The sequence below is a fragment of the Phocoena phocoena genome, chromosome 13, assembly GCF_963924675.1.
Source record: "Phocoena phocoena chromosome 13, mPhoPho1.1, whole genome shotgun sequence".
NCBI classification, from domain to species: Eukaryota; Metazoa; Chordata; class Mammalia; order Artiodactyla; family Phocoenidae; genus Phocoena; species Phocoena phocoena.
In genome coordinates, this window is record NC_089231.1 from 78,696,894 (window position 1) to 78,722,597 (window position 25,704).

Genomic DNA, 25,704 nt, shown 5'->3' on the forward strand with positions numbered 1-25,704 from the left:
TCTTTTCCTATTGGTGGGTTCAGCTGGCAAACACCATTTCCTTCTCAAGGAAGAGACTTGTCCAAGAAAGCCCATGCTTAATGCCAATAGGTCACTTTGGGGATGAGCTCAGTGTAGCCTGAGGGCTTGTGGGAATATCCCTGCAGTGGTCCTGCATGGCCCCAAGATGGGGCTGGTCCTCAGCTGCTGGGAACAGATGCAGGGGCAGGACTGAGGGAGTAGGATTAACAACTGTCAGTGCCTGTCTGCGGGGGCCCCAGCTGTTCCCTTCTAGCTGCTCCTCTCCCAGCTGAGACTTGCCAGTGTGGAAGCCGCCAGCTCACATTGGCGCCTTCCTGCCTTGGCCTGTATCCTGTGGCTTTGTTCTTCGCGGGGGGCAAGAGGAGTCCCAGGTGCGGCTCAGCTTGGTGGAACCAGAAACGGTGGTCCCCACAGCAGCGGGAAGAGAAATTGCCTTTTAAACCCAGGGAGCCTCAGAGGCGGCTCCAGGCAACAGAGCAGGAGCTGGTAAAAGCAGGTCACCACCGGCAATGGGATTTTCCTATTCCTGGGAATCTGAAACATCCCTTCCTGTTTCCTCCGTGGGTGATATCGAACTGTGGGATAAACACGATCCTGGTCGCTATAGTCTTGCAAACCACACGGGAGTCTGTTTCTCCCGGGAGAGAAGGCACATGCTGGTTAGAACGAGGATGCCAGGCTACCTCTCTCGGCTCGACACCTGTCCCCGGGAAAAGAGGGGGAGCATTTCCTTCACAGGGGGGTGAACGCCAGACCCAAGGGTCAACAATGGGAGGACATCAGACTCCACTCCCCTAAGCGGGTCAGCTCACCTGAGGTTCCCTTTGTTGGTGGCATACTTGATATGGTTACAGATGTAGTTGAACATCCCGTGAGCCGTGGTGCAGTCGCGGGCGTCGAACACCTGCAAAGGGTATATCGTGGGAGTGATCACCTCCTTCTTCCCCATTCATCACACCCAGGGCAGCCCTCCCAATGGAGGAGCGCCCAGAGCCCGCCCCGGCTGCTGCGCTCCTGGAGTAGTGAGCATCTCATCACTGAGCCCCGGGCTGGGTTTTATCTTTTTTTCTAATAACTAATAACTATGGCCAATCAAACCAGGAAAAATCCCCTAAAAGTAGGCATGGACTGTAAGTGAACGTAGGAAAGAGATGCTGAGCAGAGGAGGGACTTTAAATGGGCTGCCTGTATCTCCTATGAGGTTCCTAGAGATTAGGGACTTAAAAATAAAACAACCACAAAAAAACCAGACACCCCGCCCCCACACCCCCCACCCCCGAGACTGATAACTAATCTACTTCCAAAATGAAACTATTCCCTAGAGGAAAAGAAATCACACCAGGGGACACAGAATCTAATGCTTTTAGGGAGTAGGCAGATAATGGAAATAGGGAAAGAGAGGAGGTATAAGACAAAAGGGGCAAGAGGGGTCTGTAGTAAACTGGAGAGTATAAGCCCTACCTAGAGACATCAGATTCAATTTTTTAAAAAGATTGTTTGGGCTAAATAAGATATAAGCCAGATTCAGTCGTGATCTGAGAATGTGGGACCCCACGATCACCATCTGAGAGCTCACCACAGCCACCAAGTGCCCTTGCTAGGAGCTGACCCTTTTTAAAGCTCATTCCTCCCCCGGCAACCCCACCAAAGGGCTCTTCATAGTATCTGAGCCTGACTGCTCACCTGCAGCTTGGACCACTGGATCCGGCCGACGCAGCGGGAGGCATTCCTCCAGGCATGCTTGGCCCCGTAGATGAGCTCTGTGTCCTTGAGCTGGTAGGTGCTGGTGGTTTCGATCTCTTTGCTCACCTCTTCCAGCCTCTCCATATGAGCTTTGGAGCCGAATCTGAGGGAAGAGAGAAAAGACATGGGAGCATCACCCTCTCTACTAAATCAGAGGTTGGTGGAAGGAGTGAGCTATTACAGGAGGCCAGAAGCCACAGAGTCTGGATTGATATCTGGACACAACAGTTTCAACATAAAGCAGAGACTGGCAAACTCAAATGCCTGCAAAGGCCCGGCAGTGTACAAAGGACTGAACTGGCTGGATGGGGACTGCGGCAAACAGGTGAGCCTACGCCTGGTCCAAAGGGGGCGGCCCCAACTCTGCTCTAGCCTGCTGTAGTCTGATAGGAATGGGGGCCTGGTACTGCCAGATCTTCTTTCAAGAGAAACTGGAAATCTGATTTTTAAAGGCAACTCTTCTAATTTTTAAATGGTGGCAATAAACTGAATTTTAGAAAGTTAAAAAATTCTTATGAAAACGTTCAGGCTTACAAAAAGGTATAGAGAATAATGTAATGAATACCCATGTCCCAAGCCTAAGAGATGATAAATAAATAAGAAAATATATTATAGTTCCTTGGGGACTACTCTGCACTGTGGCCCACTTGCTTTCCAGGAGTGACAGCTGTTTTGAATGTGGCATTTAGCATTCTCATGTTTTTGTTTATATTTTTGCCACTTGTGTATCTATCCCCTAAATCACGTATAGTATTTTTCTGCATGTTTAAAAAGTTTATGTAAATGGGGCTGTCCTGAACGTATCCTTCTACAGCCTGTCCTTTTCTTCCTTTGCTCAAAGTTATTTAGGAGCTTCATTTCCATGAACATGCAGAGTTTTAACCTGTTCATGTTTACAGCTGTATAGTATTCCATTACAGAAAATGCCACAGTTTACTTACACATTCTCCTATCAATGGAGTTGAGATTGTTTCCAGTTAGCTCTTTAATTTTTTTTCCTATTCTAACAATGTTTCAGTGAACATTCTTATGCAGGCCTTCTTGTGAACAAGTGTGAGAGTTTCTTTAGGGAATATACCCAGGCGTGGAATTGCTTGAAAAGTTTCAAATTTAAGCAACACTTTGCAGGCTAAACAAAAACACTTCTAGGGGCCAGATCTGGTCCTTGGCCCACCGGTTTTTGACCTCTGTGCATGGCAGGCAGAGGCCTTATGCTCAGGTCTTGGTTCAACTGTCTGCACATTTGGACCTGAAGTCTTTGTACCGAGTACCCGGTCTTCCCAGTGTAGACATGAACTTGCCTTTTAATTGACGAGTAGTACTGATCGATAAACTCTTTGGCAAGAGGGAAGAGCTGGTCTTTTGTGCGGACGTCTTCAGGCCTTCGTATTTGCTGAGAAGGAAGCATGATGGACCCCATACAGATGTGCTCGGTGCATCCCGTTCCCTGGAAGGAAAAGAGATTTGGGCTATTACTTCATTTCACCCAACTGTGGCACGTGTAGGGCTGTGGACCTGGATCTGACATTCGTGGTGGAGCTTCCCCGGCTTTAATTCCCAAAGCGGATTTCTCACATACCAGCTTCTAATCACTGTTGGACCTGGTTATCAGCCCAGGTAAGGAAAGGGCAAGCATCACTTTAAGGTCCTGAATGTGTTTGCTCTACTTAACTGGGGGGAGAGGGGCTTTGTGACTGTCACTCCCTGGGAAGCAGAACCATTGGTGCTGACTCCCCCAATATGTTTTGATCCCATGTTGATCAAGAAGGAGCTAGTAGAGTGATTGGGGAACAGGAGGCAGAATGTGTCTGTGGGATGTTGATTGCAGAACACAGCCCTAATTCCTCCCCTCCCTGTATTCACAGCCTTTGCTATGTGACTTTACAGCAATTCTCATCAAGAGGTAAAGCCTCTTCCCTCTCCTTTTGAATCTGGGCTGGTTTGGGCCAACAGAATATGGCAGAAGTGACACTGTGCCCATTCTGAGTCTCGACCTCAAGAGATCTTACACATTTCTGCTCATTCTCTCAGGACACTGCAACCAGCATGTGAAGGAGACCAAGCTAGCTTGCTGGAAGATGAGAGGCCGCATGGAGCAGAGCTGAGTTATCCCAGCCAGAGCCATCCTAGACCAGCCTGCCGAGAGCTGACCCCTCAGATGATCGCAGAAGCATGAGATCAGCAGAACCACACAGCCCATCTGTAGACTTTTGGAAAATTATAAGTGGTGGTTGTTTTAGGTCACTAATTTTGGGGGAAGTCTGTTACACTCCGATAGCTAACTGATACAACATTCCTCCAAGAGGCCTATTTTCCAGAACAATGTAAAATAACAGATTGGTTGATTGACTGAAAAATATATAAAATTTAGAGGACAGACTGAAAACCAAGAAGGGTTTGTCCAAAACTCCATCAGTGGTCGGACTGTGCGAGAGAAAAAGAATGCACTTAGAACCAGCAACTCCCCTTTTGAGTACAAGGGGACACAAATAAAAAGCATTTGCACAAGTAAGTATCCACCAGTGGTTCTCAAATGGGGGTGAATTTCCCACCCAGGGGACATCTGGCAATGTCTGAAGACATATTTGGTTGTCACAACTTGGTGTGGGGGGGTACTGGCATCTGGCTGGCACAGGTCAGGGGTGATGCTCAACATCCTATAATGCACAGGTTGGTCCCCACGACAAGAATTACCCAGTCCCACGTGTGGATATTGCTAGGGTTGAGAAACCCTGGTCTCCCCCTTGCTGGGGTACTCACCAACGTGCTCTTAAGGTGGAGGGTGTCAGAGAGAACCACATCGGTCTCCCAGTTCTTGACCTTGAGGAAACGAGGGCACTTGGAGGGGCTGCCATTCTTTATGGGAGACTGTTTTCCCGAGGCAGGGGGCTGGAGGAGAGAAAAAAGATGAAATATTATGCATTTGAGGGCACTGGAAGATTGTTTCCATTGGGATGGGGAGAGGTGATGCTCTTCCTGGAATCTGTCGCCAGTCACCAACTGTCCGTGACTCTCTGGGATGGACACATACAAGGTAGCTGGGAACTTGGTCCCTCTACCTGTGCAGAAGGAGGCACCGTGGAAGAATGTTTCAGGTTCTGTTCTGGGGAGAGGGGTCAGGAACTCAAAGGTGGTCTCTCTGGAGTCTAGCACAGGGTCTGGCACATTAGCAGGGACTTAATGAAAGTTTGTGGAATGAATAAGTGACTGAAAGAACACTGTCAGTGTCTTCAAATGGTAACAGCCCTTAGGGCGGAGGAATCAAACCTGAGGCTGGGTCAAGTTACTTGGATTTCTGGGCCTTCCTGCCATAGCCCGAACTCACCATTCCGGGCAAGTACTGGGAAAACAAAAAGTTTATGTGAGAAAGGTTTGAAGCATAGAATACTTTCCCCCGATTTCAGGTTTCTGCTTTTCAAAAAGGCCAAACATGTCCCTGCCTCAGGCCTTTGCGCTTACTGTTCTCTCCATCTTTTTTTTTTTTTTTTTTTTTTCGCTGTACACGGGCCTCTCACCGCTGCGGCCTCTCCCGTCGCGGAGCACAGGCTCCAGACGCGCAGGCTCAGCGGCCATGGCTCACGGGCCCAGCCGCTCCGCAGCATGTGGGATCTTCCCGGACCGGGGCACAAACCCGTGTCGCCTGCATCGGCAGGTGGACTCTCAACCACTGCGCCACCAGGGAAGCCCCTGTTCTCTCCATCTTGAATGTCTTCAGTGCTCCATTTACCTTCACCTCTGTAAGCAAACTGTCCAGTAGGTGAGCGGGGATAAGCCTGGGCTGACAAATGTTGGCCCATCCATTCTGAACTTCATCGATAAGGATCATATTCTGTCTTGGGTGCTTCTGAGTGGTTGTCTACCTGCCTGGGCAGAGGTGTGCTTGTGCGTCAGATAAGCACGAGCCACTCTAAGGGACAGGCAGCAGAAACACCCTGATGCAACAGCCGAGCGACGGAGGGGAGAAGATGGGACAATGTTGCGTCACTCAGGCCAAAGAGTAGAGCAGTGGGCAGTGACCCTGAGGCAGGGCATTCACACATTCAAATTGTATTTACTGAGCACCTACTATGTGCTAGACGCCGTTAGGCATTGGGGACACTGAGGTGAACAAGGCAGTCAGGATCCTTGTCCTTCTGGAGCATCGTTTTGGGAGAAGCAGTGGTAAATAATAAGTAAACTAATATGTGGATGATATAATTTCGATGGTGATAAGAATATAATATAGAGGGAGGTAATGGTGACAAAGTGGAGGGGAAAGAGGCAAGTGCAAAGACCCTGAGGTAGGGATGAGTTTGCTCAGTTCAAAGGACCAGCAAGGAGGCCAGTGTGGCTGGAGTGGGGATGAGTACAAGGAGATGAAGTCAGAAAGGAGGCAGGGTCCACGTCTCATCAGCCTGGAGGTGCTCAGGCTGGCAGGGAACTGTGAACTAGGATTAAATCAGGTTAAGCCTAGGACAGAAATCACAGGGAACTCTGAAGGACAACTACTGAAAACTAGCATTCAATGAGCACTTGCTATGTTCCAAGCAACATCATCCCCATTTTACAGATGAGGAAACTGAGGCACAGAGAGGTTAACTAAGTTGTCTAAGACCACAGAGCCAGTAAGCTGGAGCCAGGAGTCAAAGCCTGGCAGTCCGGCCTTTGAAACCATGCCCATAACTGTTTGATTATCCTGCCTCTTGATGAGCATGCACAATTCACTCATTCATTCATTCATTCGTTCATTCAACACATGTTTATTGAATATCTCCTATGTGCCGGGTGCCATAACACGGGACGTTGGCAGTGTGTAGGGGGCTGTGGAAGCACACAGAAGAGGCGCCTGACCCAGAGCATTTGACTTCTAAGTCAAGACCCGAAGGATAAGTAGGTGTTCACCAGGCAAAGAAGTGGGAGCACAGTCTTGCTGGCAGAGAAGTGAGAGGCATGGCCACCTTTCTGGCCAAGGAAGAGGAGCTCTGTGCTAAAGCGTCCGTGCTGCCATGTTGGAGTTTGGGGAACAGGAGGCAGGTGACGGCACGTCACTGTTAAAGATCATGTCAGAACAGTGCAGGGAGCCATGGCAGGGAACAACGGGAAGGTACTATGACTCGTGATCTTCCACACCTCCCTGCTCTGGCCAGACCCAGTCATCCCCAGTGGCTCCCATCTCAGCATTGGGCATCACCATCCATCACTACCTGTGCATATGCCACAGGGAGGAGCTTCCTGGACATCATCCTCTTTATCTCCCACCCCCCAATCCATCCCCGACTCCCATCCATTTTAGCCTTCTAAATAACTCTAGAATCCATTTGGTCCCCTTTCTCTCCATCTACTGGCCAGCACCCTGTCCATGCCTCCATCATCTTTCATTGGGGTGACTGCAACAGCCTCCTAAATGGTAGCCATTCTTCATCACTACTGGTGTCATTATTCTGCTACTAGTAAAACTTGTAGTCCTGTTACAACGACTACTGCTATAAGCATCACTGCTGTAGTGCCACCCCGGGAGCAGGAGAATGATGTAGATGAACTCCCTGACAGGGAATAGGCAAATTCCCTACTTGCCCTTCTATCCTGCTAAACTCTTAAGTTATCTTACTCATGTCCCCACGTGAAGCCACGTCCAAACTCTACTTCCTTGGAAGGCCCGTCCAGACAACCTAAACTTCTTTATTTCGGATTCTATTTCCACTCCTGTGTCTTCCAGCAGATGCCCAGGTGATGGAGGGCACCTCTGGGCAGGCCTTTGTGGTGACAGATTCCTCTGATTGTGCCGATGACCTGCATCCTTGAGAAAATAAAATCCTACCTTTCCCGCGTGGGAGGCACCCCAGCCGTCCTCCCTAGGCAGGGCGTCACTTAGCCCGTTTAGAATCTCTCTCTCTTAACACCCTGGAGGTTGAGGGGCAGCTGGAATACCACAGTGGGGAAAGCAGACATGGTGTTGGTGGTGGGGTCGGGCCCAGGACCCGTGGAGGTGACAGGAGGGCAGGAGGGTGGGGAGCCTGACAAGGAGGGAGGAAGAGAGAGGTGGGGTGTGGCCGGTGGGTAGGCAGCCATCATTGGCAAGGTGGAGGGAGTGAGATAACAGGCAGTAAAAGAGGCCATGTGCTGAGGGTCCAGATGTGCGAGGGGTGGTCATTATGAGACAAGTAATTGGGGGCTCAGGGGCGAGGTGTGCCATTCCGCACCCCAGGCTGTGTGAACTGCCCACTTGAAACGAGGCATTAGGAGGCCTCTGGCAGGGCTGCTGTACTTGGGCTTTGATGTTTTAATTAGCCAGCAGTAATATTAGATGACACAGGAGGGGACAAATGGGGAGATTAATATAGCAGTCAGGGGCCTGCATGGGGGATGCAAATGACTTTTCTGAGTGGGGACCTAAGCTAAAAATTCAGATTAGTGGCCCTTGTGGGTTGTTAAGCTGGGGATGGGGCACAAGTGGACTTTGGGCTGTGGCTGTGTGTGTTTGTTTCTGGATTTGTGTCTGGGGTAGACGATGGAAGCTTTTCAGGTCACGGGAGGCACTGACTTGATTTCAGTGGGTTCTATGGGAGGGCTCCTCCATGCCTGTTCCTAAATTTGCAAAGGAGGCTCTGAGCTCCTGGGCATTTCAAAGGCTTTGTCAACACCTCTTTGCTTGGGGAGCCTGCAGAGAAGCCCTGAGGAAATGGAAGGAAATGATCTCGCAACCCAAGAGGAGACAGCAGGTGAGGTCATGTCAGCCTAGGGCCCTGAGCCAGGAATTCAGCTTGTAGGAGCCCCGGCACCCTCATTCCTTGCCCCTTTCCTTCCCTCCCTACTTTCTCTCTTTCAACAAATACACACTGAATACATACTATGTGCCAGGGACTTGTGTTCTAGGCCCTACAGTGATCCCCATTCCCTTGGGAGAAGCATCTTCTAGCTGCCTGCTCTGAAGCAGGGATTTGCAAACTGTGGCCCCGTGGGCCAAATTTGGTCTACCATCTACTTTGGTACAGCCTGTGGACTAAGAATGGTTTTCCCATTTTAAACTTGTTGAATAAAAAAGTCAAAAGAAGGATAATGCCCCATGACAGGTGAAAGTTACATGAAGTTTGCATTTCAGTGTCTGTGAATAAAGTTTTATTGGCACACAGCCAACCTTGTTTGTTTCCATATTGTCTATGGCTGCTTTTTTTTTTTTTTTGCATTACGCGGGCCTCTCACTGTTGTGGCCTCTCCCGTTGCGGAGCACAGGCTCCGGACGCGCAGGCTCAGCGGCCATGGCTCACGGGCCCAGTTGCTCTGCGGCATGTGGGGTCTTCCTGGACTGGGGCACGAACCTGCATCCCCTGCGTCGGCAGGCGGACTCTCAACCACTGAGCCACCAGGGAAGCCCTATGGCTGCTTTTGCAATACAAGGGCAGAGTGGGGAAGTTGTGATGGAGACTAAGGTGGGATGGCCCACAAAGCCAAAAATATTTCCTATCCTCTCCTTTACAGAAAAAGTTTGCAGACTCCTGATTTGAAGAATTAAATTCCAGTGGCTGAAAGCTAACCTATCTTACTTATGTCTCCATCCACTTAAACATTGCTGAGTCAGGGATCACTCCTGATCATTCTCTAAAACAGCGTCCCATCCTTGTTACTCTCTGCCCCTTTATCATGCTTTATTTTTATTCATAGCACTTATCACTGCCTGTAGTTTATGAGTGTATATGTATTTGCTCATGAATGTATGTAGTTATATCTCTTTATCTTATATAGATTTACATATATCTTTATAGATGTTTAGATATAGATACAGTTTTTTGCCTACTCACCATCCACTTTGCTCTTTTGCCAGTCTCTAGACCCGTGCCCAGCACACACTACGTGTTCAACAACTTGTTCATTTGAGGTCTGCTATGGACTGAATTGTATCCTCTAGAATTCATATGTTGAAGCTCTAATTCCCACTGTGACATATTTGGAGAGAGGGCTTTTAGAAGGTACTTAAGGTTAAATGAGGTTATAAGGGCAGGACCCTAATCTGATAGGATTAGTGGTCTCATAAGAAGAGGAAGAGAGATCGCTCGCTCTCTCTTTCCCTGTGTGCACAGGCTGTGTAAGGTGGCCGTCTGCAAGCCAGGAAGAGAGCCCTCACCAAGTGCGACCATGCTGGCACCACCCTCCAGAACTGTGAGAAACAACTTTCTGTTGTTTAAGCTGCTGAATCTGTGGTTGTTGTTTTGGCAGCTTGAGCTATTTAATATAAGGTCTAAATGCATTTCAAATTGTAAAGCAATTATTCTCCAATAAAGATGTTTAAATAAATAAATAAACGCAGTTCAAACTGTGGAGTTCCTTAAATGCTAAGCCAAAGACTTCGGCCTTGATGTAGTAGACAGTGGAGAAGCTGCCTTATGGAGGGGGTGGCATTATCGAAGCTGAATTTTAGGAAGTATGTGACTGCTGGGACTACAGGAGGGAGAGGGTGGAGGCTCAGAGACCCAGGAGGGGGCTGCTGCACCAGCAGGGGAGGGGCCTGGACGGTGGAAAATACAGCTGCAGGAGCAGACAACAGGAAGGCAGGAGATGGGAGCTGGGGTGCCAGAAGCCGGACAAGAGCCTTGTAGCATGAGAGGATGGGAGGGAAAAGAACAAAGTCAACAATGACTTGGAGGCTTCCGGTCTAGGTAAGTGGGAGGATGCGAGCCTTTTAGCAGACGTTGGGATGTAAGGAGTGGGAGTGGGGGGAACGTGGAGGGAGGAATTTAAGGCAGGAAGATAGATGCTAGACATCAGAATCTGGCAGATGTAGAAACAGAGGCCACGCATCCTGCCCTCCTCTGATTGTGGGCTGTCACAGCCAGGAGTCTCACAGTGAAACTGGGACATATTAGGAACTGTTAGGAGTTGAACTGTGTTCTCCCAATTCATACCTTGATGCCCTAACCCCAGGACCTCAAAATGTGACCTTATTTGGAGTCTTTAAAGAGGAAATTAAGTTAAAATGAGGTCATTAATGTTGCCTTAATCCAATATGACTGGTGACCTTACAAAAAGGGGAAATTAGGAGGCAGACACGTATACAGGGAGAACGCCATGTGAACACGAAGACCGTCATCTACAAGCCAAGGACAGGGGCCTGGAGCAGCTTCTTCCCTCACTGCCCTCAGAAGGAACTAACCCCGTAGCCACCTTGATCTCAGACTTTTGGTTTCCAGATTCTGAGCTAATAAATTCTTGTTGTTTAAGCCACCCAGTTTGTGGTGCTTCCTCCTGAAAACAGCTCTGGGAAACGAATCTAGGAGCTGAGGCCCAAACCTGTACAAAGCAAGTAAGTTCTCATTCTTTCACTGTTGGTGTCAGCGCCAGCTCCTCCCTCATAGGCCTTCAGCGACTTGCCCTGCTTGGCTTGCTGTAAAATGAGGGCAGCACGCTGGGGCTGAGCCGGGCAGCGGGCCATCCAAACCAGGGCCTGGATACCACACACCGTGCTGCAGCCCCTTAGCTGCAGCCCCAGGCGGCACTGTTCCAATCTGTGGGTACCACCCCTCAGAGCAGCAGGTATAACCCGGTTGGGAGCTGTGGCAGCTCAGTTTCTAGAACCACGGGCCCGCAAACCAGCAAGTACGCACCCATCCGTGCAACTAAAAAATTGCTACTTATAAAACGTAACCAACAGCGCTAAGTACCTTGGAGGATAATTTCCCCGTAGTGTATTCAAAGCATGATTTCTAAAGTGATTCATTCTTTATAATAACTCCACAGAAGCTTGAAATGGCTTATTCTTTCCCCACTCTCTCTCTTTCCTCCTGATTCAACGGTCCGTGTTCTGTAGTCTGTGGAGGATGGTTACGGAAGGGGGTGCTTGGGAGTCAGACCCATCACAGTTTGGGTTCACAGACAAGGGCCTCTGGAGGTGAGGTTTTGTTTGTGTTTGTTTTTGTTTTTGACCCTGCAGGGCTGCATGTGGGATCTTAGTTCCCCGACCAGGGACTGAACCCGCGCCTCCTGCAGTGGAATCAGGCAGAGTCCTAACCATTGGACCGCCACGATTGAACCCACGCCTCCTGCAGTGGAATCGGGGAGTCCTAACCATTGGACCGCCAGGGAAGTCCCAAGGGGTTTTGAAGTTAGCTTGTTGTTGCTTTCTCCAAATGAGGTGATGCTTGTAGTCACAATGAGCTCACAAGATGATCAGAATCCCTATTATATCGCATTGTACTGTGTGTGTTTATTAAAAGCATTAACTTGCTAAATGTAAATATTTAAAATGCACAACAAGCTTGGTGATCATGTTTTGGACTTTTTACCTCTTAAACATCCTGGGTCCCTCAGAAAATAGAAGTGGGGTGGGGCCCTGTGGACTTCCGGGAATCTCCATGTGAAAGTGGCTTTGGCAGCTGATATCCATTTGTAAATAGAGGAGGAAAAAATGACTTTGACCCAACTCGGCCTATCTGGGGAAAGAATCTGAATACGGTTTGATGCAACAAATGAGCATACAGATTGGAGTCACTGATTTCCTGAGCTAGAATGTCATTGTCCTACACGGACAACACTCAAACAGCTTGCATGGGATATATTCACTATTAAAAAAAACAGTTAACAAAATACGTGCAGGGCTTCCCTGGTGGCGCAGTGGTTGGGAATCCACCTGCCAACGCAGGGGATACGGGTTCGAGCCCTGGTCCAGGAAGATCCCACATGCTGTGGAGCAAGTAAGCCCGGGCGCCACAACTACTGAGCCTGCACTCTAGAGCTTTCAAGTCACAACTACTGAAGCCCGCGTGCCTAGAGCCCGTGCTCCGCAACAAGAGAAGCCACTGCAAGGAGAAGCCCACGCACCGCAATGAAGAGTAGCCCCCGCTCGCCGCAACTAGGGAAAGCCTGCGTGCAGCAACGAAGACCCAACGCAGCCAAAAATAAATAAATTTATTAAAAAAAAAAAAGTGGAAATTCCAGCAGGGCTGAACCCGAACACCCGTCAATATAGGCCCCACTTCCTGGTTCCACCCTGGCTCAGACCACCTACGGCAGCAGGTCATAGAAAGCTGGTCCCTTGACTAAGTGACCTAGGAAGACCCTGGAGGTCACTGAGCAGGTGATGGTCTGGGTGGAGGGATGTGAAACATCAACAAGATTTGGATTCTGCTGCCAGTGGGAACTCTGAGGGACCCTGTTCAATATAAATTCCTGGAGAGCATCCTTTGCGCCCTGTTTGAGGACAATCCAGGAACCCCTGGTAACTCGAGGAAGTGGGACGGGGGTATTGAAAATGCTTTGGGGAAAATCCAACCTGAGCGTCTCACTTTGGTCGTGAGCCAGATCAAGGCAAAGGATACCTGGCCCAATAGAGTTGGGGGCAGAAATGGGTTTAATTGCAACTTATATTAGGGATTTGGGGGCACTTTCCCACAGAGAGAAACTAATCTCAAAACATAAGAGGTTTCTCAAGTGCTTAGAGACAGGCCCCCCCAGGAAGGTACCCTGAATGCAGCCAGTGGAATCTGCTAGAGCCAGCCAGGTGGGCTCTGCGGGGAACATCTGCTCATGAGTCTACAAAACCGCAACTATCACAGTGTGATAACTGCTGTGTGTGTGTCTGTGTCTGGAGCTTGTCTTGAGACTGGTTGTTTCTGGAGGTTAGGCAAATACTCGAGGAAAAGATGACTTCTAGGCTCTGAACTCAAGGGCCGTGATCATTTCAATTTCATTTCAAGTGACATTCAGTAAATGCCTATTCTGTGCCTCACCCAGGCTAGGCCACTGCATAACCACTGGTGCATGGACTCCTCATGGTAACCCATTTTTCAGATGAGGAAATGGAGGCTCTAAGAAATAAACTGACTATCCCCAAATTAACAACTGATAGGCCACCGAGCTGGGCCTGGAATCCAGGCCCTCGAAGTTTCCTTTTTTCCCATCTAGGTCTTACTGCTCCCTGCTCTGTGTATTCCCAGAGCTTGGCCCCAGGAGGTAAATGCCATACACATCATTGATTTGAACGATTGACAGGGATGATGATGTCGTCGTAAAGGGAAAGAGACGTGGCTTTGTCACCAAGACTCAGTGGGTGGTCGCGTTCCCTTTCTGGGCCACAAGGGTGTCATCTGCAAAATGGGGACAGGGCTTCTTGCCCTATCTGCCTCACATTAGCAATTCATCTTTACCTAAATTAGCAATACGATGCCTAGGTCAGCAAAGTAATAATTAGCCAGATCACAACAACGACAATGATAATGACACTAGTGAACTGTTCTGGAGCATTTATTCTGTGCCAGGCCTTGTAGAGTTAAGAGTGGCTCTAGGGCTCCATGGCCTGGGTTCAAGTCCCATCTTGCCCACTTACTAGTCAAGTGACCTTCTTCAAGCTAGTCAACCCTCTGGGCCTCAGCTTATGCATCTGTAAAATGGGAACGATAACAGTCCTCCATTCGGTTGGGCTGGGGATTAAATGAGACCGTGGATCTAAAGTGCTTCACACAGTGCCTGCCTCCGCTCAACAAATGTTAGCTTTTATCGTGACAGCAGATGCTATCATTTCATACAGTATCTCATTTCTTCCTCCCCGCTCCTCCACGAGCCCATAAGCCACTATGAGCCTCAGCGCGGATGCTAATGCGTTGTCTGACCGCGGTCACCAGAAGGAGGAAGCCAAACCTAGGCTGACCGCATAGGTGAGTTCTTGATCCCAGTGCTGCGCGTGAGTCCAGGGATTAGAATGACCACACCCCCCGCAGGGTGGTATTGTTATCAGCGTTATTGTTATTTTTACCCCGACATCATTACGTGCAGTGAGTCAGGGCTGACTTAGAAGATTTCCCTGCAGCACGCTGGGCTGTCGCTGAGAGGCAGAGGGCTCTGCTGGTTTGCCTTCATCCAGACGCAGCCTGGCTGGGTCTGGCTGGCCCCTTTTGGTCATCAGCAAAGCCAGCAGCAGCTGGCCGGTTGGGGTGTTTACTCCCAGAGGGGCCCTGGACACCTCTGAAGATTGAGAGCCCATAAGCACTCCCCTTTTGCCTTATAATTTGGAGCTGTGCAGAGAGGCTGGGGTGATGCTGACACTTACCTGGAAATAGGGAAAAGCTTCTCAGCAGATTCTGACATTTTGAAAGCTAGCAAGCCCTATGTCCCCAGGGGTGAGGAAATGCCAGGTTCTTGAGGAGGTGGTGGGGATGGGGTGGGGAGGGAGATTTCAAAATAAGAATCATCTCTCTGACTACCTTGTTGCCTTTGTCAGTAAGAGGCTGGAGAGAGGGGCAGCGGGCTGAATAAGAAGGAAGAAACCCAAATGGAAACGCCACTTCCCCCAGGTCCAGGACCCCCCTGGCACCCACTAAGGATTGGAAGGATGCTTAATTAGTATCTGAAAATAGACGTTCTGCTCCCAAGCAGGGCACGGTTCTACCCCTACCCCTTAGGAAAGCAAATCAGGCAGGCAAGAAAAATAGATGCTTAATAAGAAGGGAAGCAGAGAAGGGCTTGTTTCAAATCCTAAGGTTTTGCGGGGAGAATGGACAAACAGCACTTTCTCATGTCCTTAATCTAGGGTAGCATTTCCACTTAGGAGGGTTATTATGTAAGGGGCTTTTAGAAAGTGTCAAAACTCAATATGTGTCTCAGGTGGTATTAGCATCAAAGACAACCTCAGCAATCAAATAATAATCCTTAGCAAGAAAAAGAAACATAGTTTATCAGCCATCGCTGTTCCTTTTAAAACTGTAATGCTTTTCCCCACTTTCTTCTAGGCAAACTCCTACATGATCATCAAATCCCAGATCAAATGTCACCTCTTCCGGTAAACCTTTCCTGATACCGCCTGAGGTATTTATGTTCCCACAGTGTCTTGTGTCCCTCTCTATTTTAGGATTAATTGCACTGTCCATGTGTCTGTCTCCCCACATTCACCCGTGAAGTTCTCAAGGGCAGGGAGGGCGATGCTTGCTCACCTTTGCTTCCACCCCGAGCTGCGCAGGCGGCAGGTATTGGGTGACTATCTTTTGTGTGATGGGTGAACCGATTCATTCCATCCACCAGCCCAGGCCAGATACAATTTGCAAGGGGATGTTAAAGATAAGCATCACAGAGTCATTCACACACTGTGTTCTAGTGACCAGGGACTTGAGTCTCACTGGCTCTACCCATTGCTGACCCAAACTATTAGCAAGAGAAATAACCACTAGGTAAAGATTAACATCTCAGCCTTCTGAGGCTAATTTAAGAGAAGTTGCCTCTATGGCTCGATTTTCCTTGAGTCTGGACAAACAAGAGTATCAAAGAGGATAGGACAGACCACACTACTCCTTCAGGGACCTAACAGTCGTCTGAGTCAGGAAGTTCTTTCTCATGTCTAGCCTGCATCTGCCCTGCTTCACCTGGGCTCTGTTGCCTTTTGCCCAGTCCTTGGGGAAAAGGCAGACCAGCTGCTCCTCCATCAGCTCCTGTCTCTTTGTGACTCAGGAAGGCAGGTAGTGGCTGGGTCTCTCTTTGTGTTATTAACAATGCTACCCCCTCCACCGATGCCTAAAAAGGCAACAAATGTGGGTTACAACTGGGAGGAAGGAAGCTGATTCCAGGAGCTCCAGGTAAAGTGGCTTTGAGCAGGTGGAGAAGAGGCTAAGCATAGGAGCTGGTCTTTCGGGTCAGAAAGAAACACGTTGGGTTTTCTGTTAATTTGCTCAGCCTGGGAAACATTTCTGAGCCCTGTGGCTGTGAGGGTGTCTAGCAGGAGGTAGCTGGGCTGTTTCTTTAGCACTGGGACTCCAATATAACTGAGCACTTGGGTCTCCAGCTCCTTTCAGCTCTATCTCTGAGAGACATTTGGAAAATTGAGTGTTAGACAGCAGAGCCTGGATAATCTCACAGGCCAGTGATTTTGAACCTTTTTTGGGTCACGGACTACAGCGAGGACTTGATAATGATAAAGGAGTGAGTGTAAATCCAAGCACTGCTGGTCTGTATGTCATGTTTCCAGGAGCTCCCATGTCTAAAACTGTTCGGCCGTCTTAACCTCAGGAAGACTGTCTTTTCCCCTTTCTCCAGCACCCTTTCTCCTCCAAGGAAATGGAATTTCCATTTTAGAGGAGGCCTTAAGGCAGTTTCTCAGCACCTCCCCCTGATTGCTATAGACTGAATGTTCATGTCCCCTGCAAATTCTTCTGTTGAAACCCAACCTCTGTGTAATGGTTTTGGAGGTGGGGCCTTTGGGAGGTGATGAGGTCATGAGGGTGGAGCCCTCATGAATGGAATTAGTGGCCTTATGAAAGAAACCCCAGAGAGGTCCCTTGCCCCTTCTGCCATGTGAGGACACAGCCATAGATGGCTGTCTATCAACCAAGAAGCAGGCCTGCACCAGACGTTGAATCTGCCAGTGCCTTGATCTTGGATTTCTCAGCCTCCAAAACTGTGGGAAATAAATTTCTGTTGTTTATAAGCCACCCAGTCTACGGTATTCTGTTATAGCAGTCCAAATAGACTAGGATACCGATCATTTCATCATGATGCCTTGCAAAGAAGGTCTCTGGTCCTTTTTTTAAAAAAAAATTAATTAATTTATTTTTGGCTGTGTTGGGTCTTCGTTTCTGTGTAAGGGCTTTCTCTAGTTGCGGCAAGCGGGGGCCACTCTCCATCACGGTGCGCGGGCCTCTCACTATCGTGGACTCTCTTGTTGGGAGCACAGGCTCCAGACGCGCAGGATCAGTAGTTGTGGCTCACGGGCCTAGTTGCTCCACGGCATGTGGGATCTTCCCAGACCAGGGCTTGAACCCGTGTGCCCTGCATTGGCAGGCAGACTCCCAACCACTGCGCCACCAGGGAAGCCCCTCTCTGGTCCTATTAATCTCCCTGTCCTGTCCCCAGTATTGAACCCTACTCCTCTGGCTTGAAGTTCAAGTTTATGTTTTTCAAGCTGTCACTGTCTAACCAATATGGACCCTCTGAAAGGAAATAGCCATAATCGTGCTATCACTCAGATTTCAGCAGGACTTTAAGGGTCTTTCTGGTGGGGTCAAGGCCCCCTCTGCTTCTTCCCTCTACCCCAGATCTCAGGGGTTACTGCAGACCAGCAATCCCAAACTCTGATACATAGAGGGGGCAGGTAGGTAAGGCAAATCAGTAAAGCCAGCTGGGTAATCTCAAGACAGAACACATGGTTGCATATTAAACACATAAGAATATTCTTCATTCTCACAAACATGAAATCTTTCGCATCTTTCCTGAAATGTGTGAACCTCTTGGTCAATCTCTACCTGCCACTTATAATAAAGACATGGATATGAAAAGGTTTAACTTTCATCCTATTATAAGAAAACCAAGAGCACTAATGTTATGATAAATGACAATGAACAGTTGGCAGTAATGAGAGGGGCACAATAGAGAGTGGTGGGGATTGTGACAAACTGGAGAGCACACACCCTGTGTAGTGGGAACAGCTGTGACTCAGTCCAGGCAGATTATTGCCCCATAAGAATATAGGGTCAATGTAGATATTGTAAGATAAGTTGTAAATGTGATAATTACATGAAAATTTGAAACACTGGCAATAAACTCAAAGTACAAACATAAATTGTCAATTAGGACAATATAGTACAGACTTAACAAATCATGTCTACAGCCTGGATCTGGCCTGAGGCTACCTCTTTCTGTCCTTTGTCTTGGGAGGGTTTGCATTATGGCAACACCCTTTCCTTTCAGTTAAGAAAGAAAATGTAAAGAAAATTTAAGCTCTATTTGTTCATTTATTCATTAATGGATAATAACAGTCCTTACACTCACAGTATGGCCTGGATTTTTGAGGACAGCATAATAGAAGGCTACAGTTGTGCTTGTCCACCAAACATTCCCAGGTGTCCCTGCAAGAGGGGGTGTGCTTGGCCGGTGGCATCATGGATCTGACCTACTGTGGAATCCCTGATGTCTTTATCTTCCCAACCACGAGCAGCTAAAGAAAGCAATTCCCACTGAGGCTCTGGAATGTCTCATCCTCCCCTGTGAAGCTACTTAGAGAGGCTATGAGTCATTGCTTATGTGGGCTAGTGGTGAAAGGTGCTGTCCATAGATTAAACATTCATTTAATCATGAATGAAAGAGCTTGGCAACCTGGCCTGTGCCATCCAGGGCTTGGGACAGGTGGAGGGAAGGAAGAGGATGACCTGCTGAGTGGCCATTCCACCCATATTTTGCTCTGGTGCAGTGGAGGGGTGGGAAATTCACATGCCAGGGTTGCTCTGGTCTGGTCTGTTAGGTGAGAAAAAGGCTCTGCTAATCTCTAGCCAGATCTAGCCACTCTCACCATATTGACTCAGCTGTTAAAACATTTCTCAGAAAATTGGCAGAGACTGAAGAGTTTGATAACACACCAAGCTGGTGAGGCTGTGGGGAAACAGTCATTCTCCTACTTAGCAGGTGGGAATGGTGCAACCCCTGTGGTGAGCAGTTTGGCCATATCTGCCCAAGTCACAAATGTATATGACCTTTGAGTCAACAATTCTGCTAGTAGGAATTTATTCTTTTGATAAGCCCACCCATCTGTGAATGAGGTATTTGCACAATGTCATGCATTATAGCAATGTCACGGCAAAATATTGGCAATGGACCACGTACCCACTTTGGAGGACGGGCTCAATAAACATGGCAGAGCAATATAATGGAATATTATGCAGCCATGAAAAAAGAACCAGGACTCTTTACCTGCTGATGAGGACTAATCTCTAAGATACGTTGATAAGTGAAAGGACAAGGCACAAAACAATACAGTCTTATGTTGGAGATATGGTGGGTTCATTTCAGACCAATAATAATACAGCAAATACCACAATAAAGTACGTGACACTAAAGTTTTGGTTTCCCAGTGCATACAAATGCTATATGTACTATACTACTATACTGTAGCCAACTGAGTGTGCAATAACCTTGTGTCTTAAAAAATGTACATAATTTAAATTAAAAATAATGCTACTGGAAACATGGCACCAATAGACTTGCTCAGTGCACGGTTGCCACAAACCTTCAATTTGTAAAAACAAACAAACAAACAAAAAAAGCAATGAAACAAGGTCTGCCTGTATGATGTGCTCTCATTTGTGTAAAAACATGTGAAAATAGCTCTCTGCACAGGGCCCTGGGCTGCCATCTTGGATTGCAGTGTCATCCGACCCACTTCGGCACACGGCCCGCCTGAGCTCAGGCGCTGGCGGAAGCCATTCCGCACTAGGAACTCCGGTCGGAAGAGATGGGTGTGAGGCCTCTGCACGTGGCCCCCTGTGAGCAAGTGAAACCCGACTAAGCACAAAGGAAAAAAAAAAGCCATCTCAGAGCTGGGACGATTTTCAAGGCTACTGTATGTCTCTGTGGAACACTGCCTCTGGGGCAAAACAAGGAAGAAGCAGGCGATTCTAATGTGCAGCACTGAAGGAGAGCCACTGCAGGCCAGCTTCTCCAGCTCCGAAGGCACTCCAGCCGTGTGGCTGACAGGGTCTTGGTGCTCCGGCCGGGCGTCAAGCCTGAGCCTCTGAGGTAGTAGAGCCGAGTTCAGGACATTGGACCACCAGAGACTACCCGGCCCCGTGTAATATCAATCAACAAGAGCTCTCCCAGAGATCTCTGTCTCAATGCTAAGACCCAGCTCCACTCAACGACCGGCAAGCTCCAGTGCTGGGCACCCTATGCCAAACAACTAGCAAGACAGGAACACGGCCCCACCCATTAGCAGAGAGGCTGCCTAAAATCATACTAAGTTCACAGACACCCCAAAACACACCACCAGACGTGGTCCTGCCCACCAGAAAGACAAGATCCAGCCTCATCCACCAGAACACAGGCACAAGTCCCCTCTACCAGGAGGCCTACACAACCCACTGAACCAACCTTACCCACAGGGGGCAGACACCAAAAACAACGGGAACTATAAACCTGCAGCCTGTGAAAAGGAGACCCGAAACACAGTAAGTTAAGCAAAATGAGAAGACAGAGAGATACCCAGCAGGTGAAGGAGCAAGGTAAAAACCCACCAGACTAAACAAATGAAGAGGAAATAGGCAGTCTACCTGAAAAAGAATTCAAAGTAACGACAGTAAAGATGATCCAAAATCTTGGAAATAGATTGCAGAAAATACAAGAAACGTTTAACAAGGACCTAGAAGAACTAAAGAGCAAACGAACAATGATGAACAACACAATAAATGAAATTAAAAATTCTCTAGAAGGAATCAATAGCAGAATAACTGAGGCAGAAGAACAGATAAGTGACCTGGAAGATAAAATAGTGGAAATAACTACCGCAGAGCAGAATAAAGAAAAAAGAATGAAAAGAATTGAAGACAGTCTCAGAGACCTCTGGGACAACATTAAATTTACCAACATTCAAATTATAGGGGTCCCAGAAGAAGAAGAGAAAAAGAAAGGGACTGAGAAAATACTTGAAGAGATTATAGTGGAAAACTTCCCTAATACGGGAAAGGAAATAGTCAATCAAGTCCAGGAAGTGCAGAGAGTCCCATACAGGATAAAACCAAGGAGAAACACGCCAAGACACATATTAATCAAACTATCAAAAATTAAATACAAAGAAAAAATATTAAAAGCAGCAAGGGGAGGGCTTCCCTGGTGGCGCAGTGGTTGAGAGTCCGCCTGCCGATGCAGGGGACATGGGTTTGTGCCCCGGTCTGGGAAGATCCCACGTGCCGCGGAGCGGCTGGGCCCGTGAGCCATGGCCGCTGAGCCTGCGCGTCCGGAGGCTGTGCTCTGCAACCGGAGAGGCCACAGCAGTGAGAGGCCCGCGTACCACAGAAAAACAAAAAAAAAAGGCAGCAAGGGGAAAGCAACAAATAACATACAAGGGAATCCCCATAAGGTTAACAGCTCATCTTTCAGCGGAAACTCTGCAAGCCAGAAGGGACTGGCAAGACATATTTAAAGTGGTGAAGGGAAAAACCTACAACCAAGATTACTCTCCCCAGCAAGGATCTCATTCAGATTCGACAGAGAAATTAAAATCTTTACAGACAAGCAAAAGCTAAAAGAATTCAGCACCACCAAACCAGCTTTACAACAAATGCTAAAGGAACTTCTCTAGGCAGGAAACACAAGAGAAGGAAAAGACATACAATAACAAACCCAAAACAATTAAGAAAATGGTAATAGGAACATACATATCGATAATTACCTTAAATGTAAATGGATTAAATGCTCCCACCAAAAGACATAGACTGGCTGAATGGATACAAAAACAAGACCTCCCGTATATATTCTGTCTACAAGAGACCCACTCAAGACCTAGGGACACATACAGACTGAAAGTGAGGGGATGGAAAAAGATATTCCATGCCAATAGAAATCAAAAGAAAGCTGGAGTAGCAATTCTCATATCACACAAAATAGACTTTAAAATAAAGACTATTACAAGAGACAGAGAAGGACACTACATAATGATCAAGGGATCAATTCAAGAAGAAGATATGACAATTGTATAAATATTTATGCACCCAACATAGGAGCACCTCAGTACATAAGGCAAATACTAACAGCCATAAAAGGGGAAATCGACAGTAACACAACAATAGTAGGGGACTTTAACACCCCATTTTCACCAAAGCTGGACTAATCAACTAAAATGAAAATAAATAAGGAAACACAAGCTTTAAATGATACATTTAACAAGATGGACTTAATTGATATTTATAGGGCAGTTCATCCCAAAACAACAGAATACACTTTCTTCTCAAGTGCTCATGGAACATTCTCCAGGATAGATCATATCTTGGGTCACAAATCAAGCCTTGGTAAATTTAGGAAAACTGAAATCATATCAAGTATCTTTTCTGACCACAACGCTATGAGACTAGATATCAATGACAGGAAAAAAACTGTAAAAAATGCAAACACATGGAGGCTAAACAATATGCTACTAAATAACCAAGAGATCACTGAGGAAATCAAAGAGGAAATCAAAAAAACCTAGAAACAAATGGCAATGAAAACATGATGGCCCCAAACCTATGGGATGCAGCAAAAGCAGTTCTAACAGGGAACTTTATAGCAATACAATCCTACCTCAAGAAACGAGAAAAATCTCAAATACACAACCTAACCTTACACCTAAAGCAATTAGATGGAGAAAAGGGAACCCTCTTGCACTGTTGGTGGGAATGTAAATTGATACAGCCACCATGGAGAACAGTATGGAGGTTCCTTAAAAAACGAAAAATAGCACTACCATGACACAGCAATCCCACTACTGGGCATATACCCTGAGAAAACCATAATTCAAAATGAGTCATGTACCACAATGTTCATTGCAGCTCTACTTACAATAGGCAGGACATGGAAGCAATCTAAGTGTCCATTGACAGATGAATGGATAAAGAAGATGTGGCACATATATACAATGGAATATTACTCAGCCATAAAAAGAAACGAAATTGAGTTATTTGTAGTGAGGTGGATGGACCTAGAGTCTGTCATACGGAGTGAAGTAAGTCAGAAAGAGAAAGACAAATACAGTATGCTAACACATATTTATGGAATCTAAGAAAAAAAATGTCATGAAGAACCTAAGGGTAAGACAGGAATAAAGACACAGACCTACTTGAGAATGGACTTGAGGATATGGGGAGGGGGAAGGGTAAGCTGGGACAAAGTGAGAGAGTGGCATGGACATGTATACACTACGAAATGTAAAATAGATAGCTAGTGGGAAGCAGCCGCATAGCACAGGGAGATCAGCTCTGTGCTTTGTGGCCACCTAGAGGGGTGGGATAGGGAGGGTGGGAGGGAGATGCAAGAGGGAGGGGATATGGGGATACAGGTATACCTATAGCTGGTTCAAGTTGTTATACAGCAGCAACTAACACAACAATGTAAAGCAATTATACTCCAATAAAGATGTTTAAAAAAAGTGAAAATAATGTTTGTGTATTTGTTTGTCTATGCATAAAATATTGCTAAAAGGACCCCTAAAATGATGACTTATGAATACTGCTCGCCTCTGGGGAGGGAACCTGTGTGGCTGGGATGACGGGAGAGAGAAAAAGGTTTTACCATGTATCTTTTATATCTTTTAAATTTCAAACCATGTGAATGTCTTTCCTGGTAGAAACAGAAGGAAAATGTGAAAACTAGCAAGGTCGCAAAGTAAACTCAACCATATCCAAGCCAAAATCCGTAGCCCAGTATAAGCACTCCTGGCCTCAGCTCCCCACCCCAGCTCTCCAGCTACACTGGCTGGTTTCCTCCCCCACGTGGTTTGGGATTTGTCTCCCCAAGAGGATTCAGGGAGCCATGGAGTGTGGGTGCCAGGCTGGCACCACCACTTACCTGCTCCTTCTCTGAATACGGGTTATTGAGGACGACTGGCATGTTGCCCTTCCCCCATAGGTCATTGAAGACTCGGTCGTTCTCCACACCGAGGGGCAGAGGTCTGTGTGATTTGCCATCCAGATCCCTGAAAGGCAAGGCAGGGGACGTGAGGAAGACTCGACGTCTGGAGTGACGGGCTGGCCACCCTGCTCTGAAAGTCCTGAGTCAGTGCAGAACCTTCAGGGCTCACCCACCTGACTCTACACGGAGACGGGGAGCTTTGGACCTGCAGCCTGCCCCTTCGTAGGACCAAGCATGAAGGTGAGCTCATCCAGCTTGGCACTGATGGCTGGCACACACTCATTTTGTGGACATCGTTTTAGGATGACCACGACATAGATTTTGTCCTTCCCTCCCTCTTCCCTCATTTCCTCATCTAGGAACACAGGGGGCCCCACTCCTAGCAGAATCCTATGCAGAACCCCTGGGCAGCTTAACATCCCCGAAACTTAATGATAGAAGACACAGGAAGCAAGAGGGATTTTGGAAACCAGTCCTGTGGGCCAAGGTGATGAGTCATACAAGCGCCGTCTAGAGCACTTATCACAAGACTAGTGATACCAGCCCAGGATCAACAGGAATGATTCTGAAAATAAGGGGAACATAGCAACAGAAATAATACTACTATTAATAACGACAGCGTTTATTAAGCACTTACTACGTGTCAAGCACTTTTCATATGTCTTAGTGAATTTAGTCCTTGGGACAACCGTAGGAGGTAGGTATGAATGTTAATGGCTCTTTTAAAGATGGCAGAAGTGAGACAGAAGCTAAGTCGCTCGAGGTCACAGTATCCCAGCCGACTCTCCACATTTACTCTGAAGTGGAGGCTCTTACTAGTACCATCACTTCTCATCATCGTCCCCACCCCCGTCACCATCACCATCGGCTTTACGATTGTCATGATCTGCGCCATCGTAATCATCACCATCCAACTTCTCCCTATCAGCATAACCCCATGGTCACCATAGCAACCATCCCCATCCCCATCAGCACCAGTATCATTCGCCTCATTATCACCAACACTATTGCCCAAATCATTCCCACCCTTCTCCTCCTCATCACCTTCATCAGATCAGAATCTTCTTCATCATCCTCCTCCCCTTACATCATCACCATCATCATCATCACCACCATCACCTTCCTTACAATCATTATCAGATGAGGAAACTGAGGCTCAGAGAGTTTCAATCACTAGCCTTAACCCTCACAGCTAGGGATGACGGAGTTGGGATTCAAACCCAGGCTTGTTCCTGACTCTGGAGGTTGACTTCTTAACAACGAAGCTTTCCTGGCTCTCTGCCCTTGAACTCTGATAGGTTCAAGAAGAGGCTCTCCTGGCTAGATTCCACAGGCTGAACATCCTCAGAGATGGAGAGGAGTCATGGCTGAAATGGGACGGACTTTGCATCAAAACCCAGACCTCCCAATCAGTCCTGCCTCATCTCTGTTCTCCTGTCCTCTGAGCGCTGCCCTCCGGCTTCCTAACCATCTGCCTCTTTTTAACCCTCCCGTCCAGTTTCACTCTATGGTATCTGTCTGTTCCCCAACTTTGGGTGACGTGGCTTGCTCTGTGGTCCATCTCAGTTTTGGTCCCAGGTGTCGAGGCTGGCCGTATCCAGCCTTCTGTTCTATGTTCCCAGC

General features: G+C 47.6%; 1 protein-coding gene across 1 annotated transcript in view; it reads right to left on the reverse strand.

Moving 5' to 3' along the window:
• NOS1 (nitric oxide synthase 1) overlaps positions 1-25,704 on the reverse strand; it is an 85,746-nt gene that overhangs the window by 46,748 nt on the left and 13,294 nt on the right. Inside the window, 5 exon segments of the mRNA XM_065889527.1 lie at positions 834-925; positions 1,705-1,867; positions 3,066-3,211; positions 4,525-4,653; positions 24,019-24,145. Of these exon segments, the coding sequence (XP_065745599.1) occupies positions 834-925; positions 1,705-1,867; positions 3,066-3,211; positions 4,525-4,653; positions 24,019-24,145 (657 nt within the window).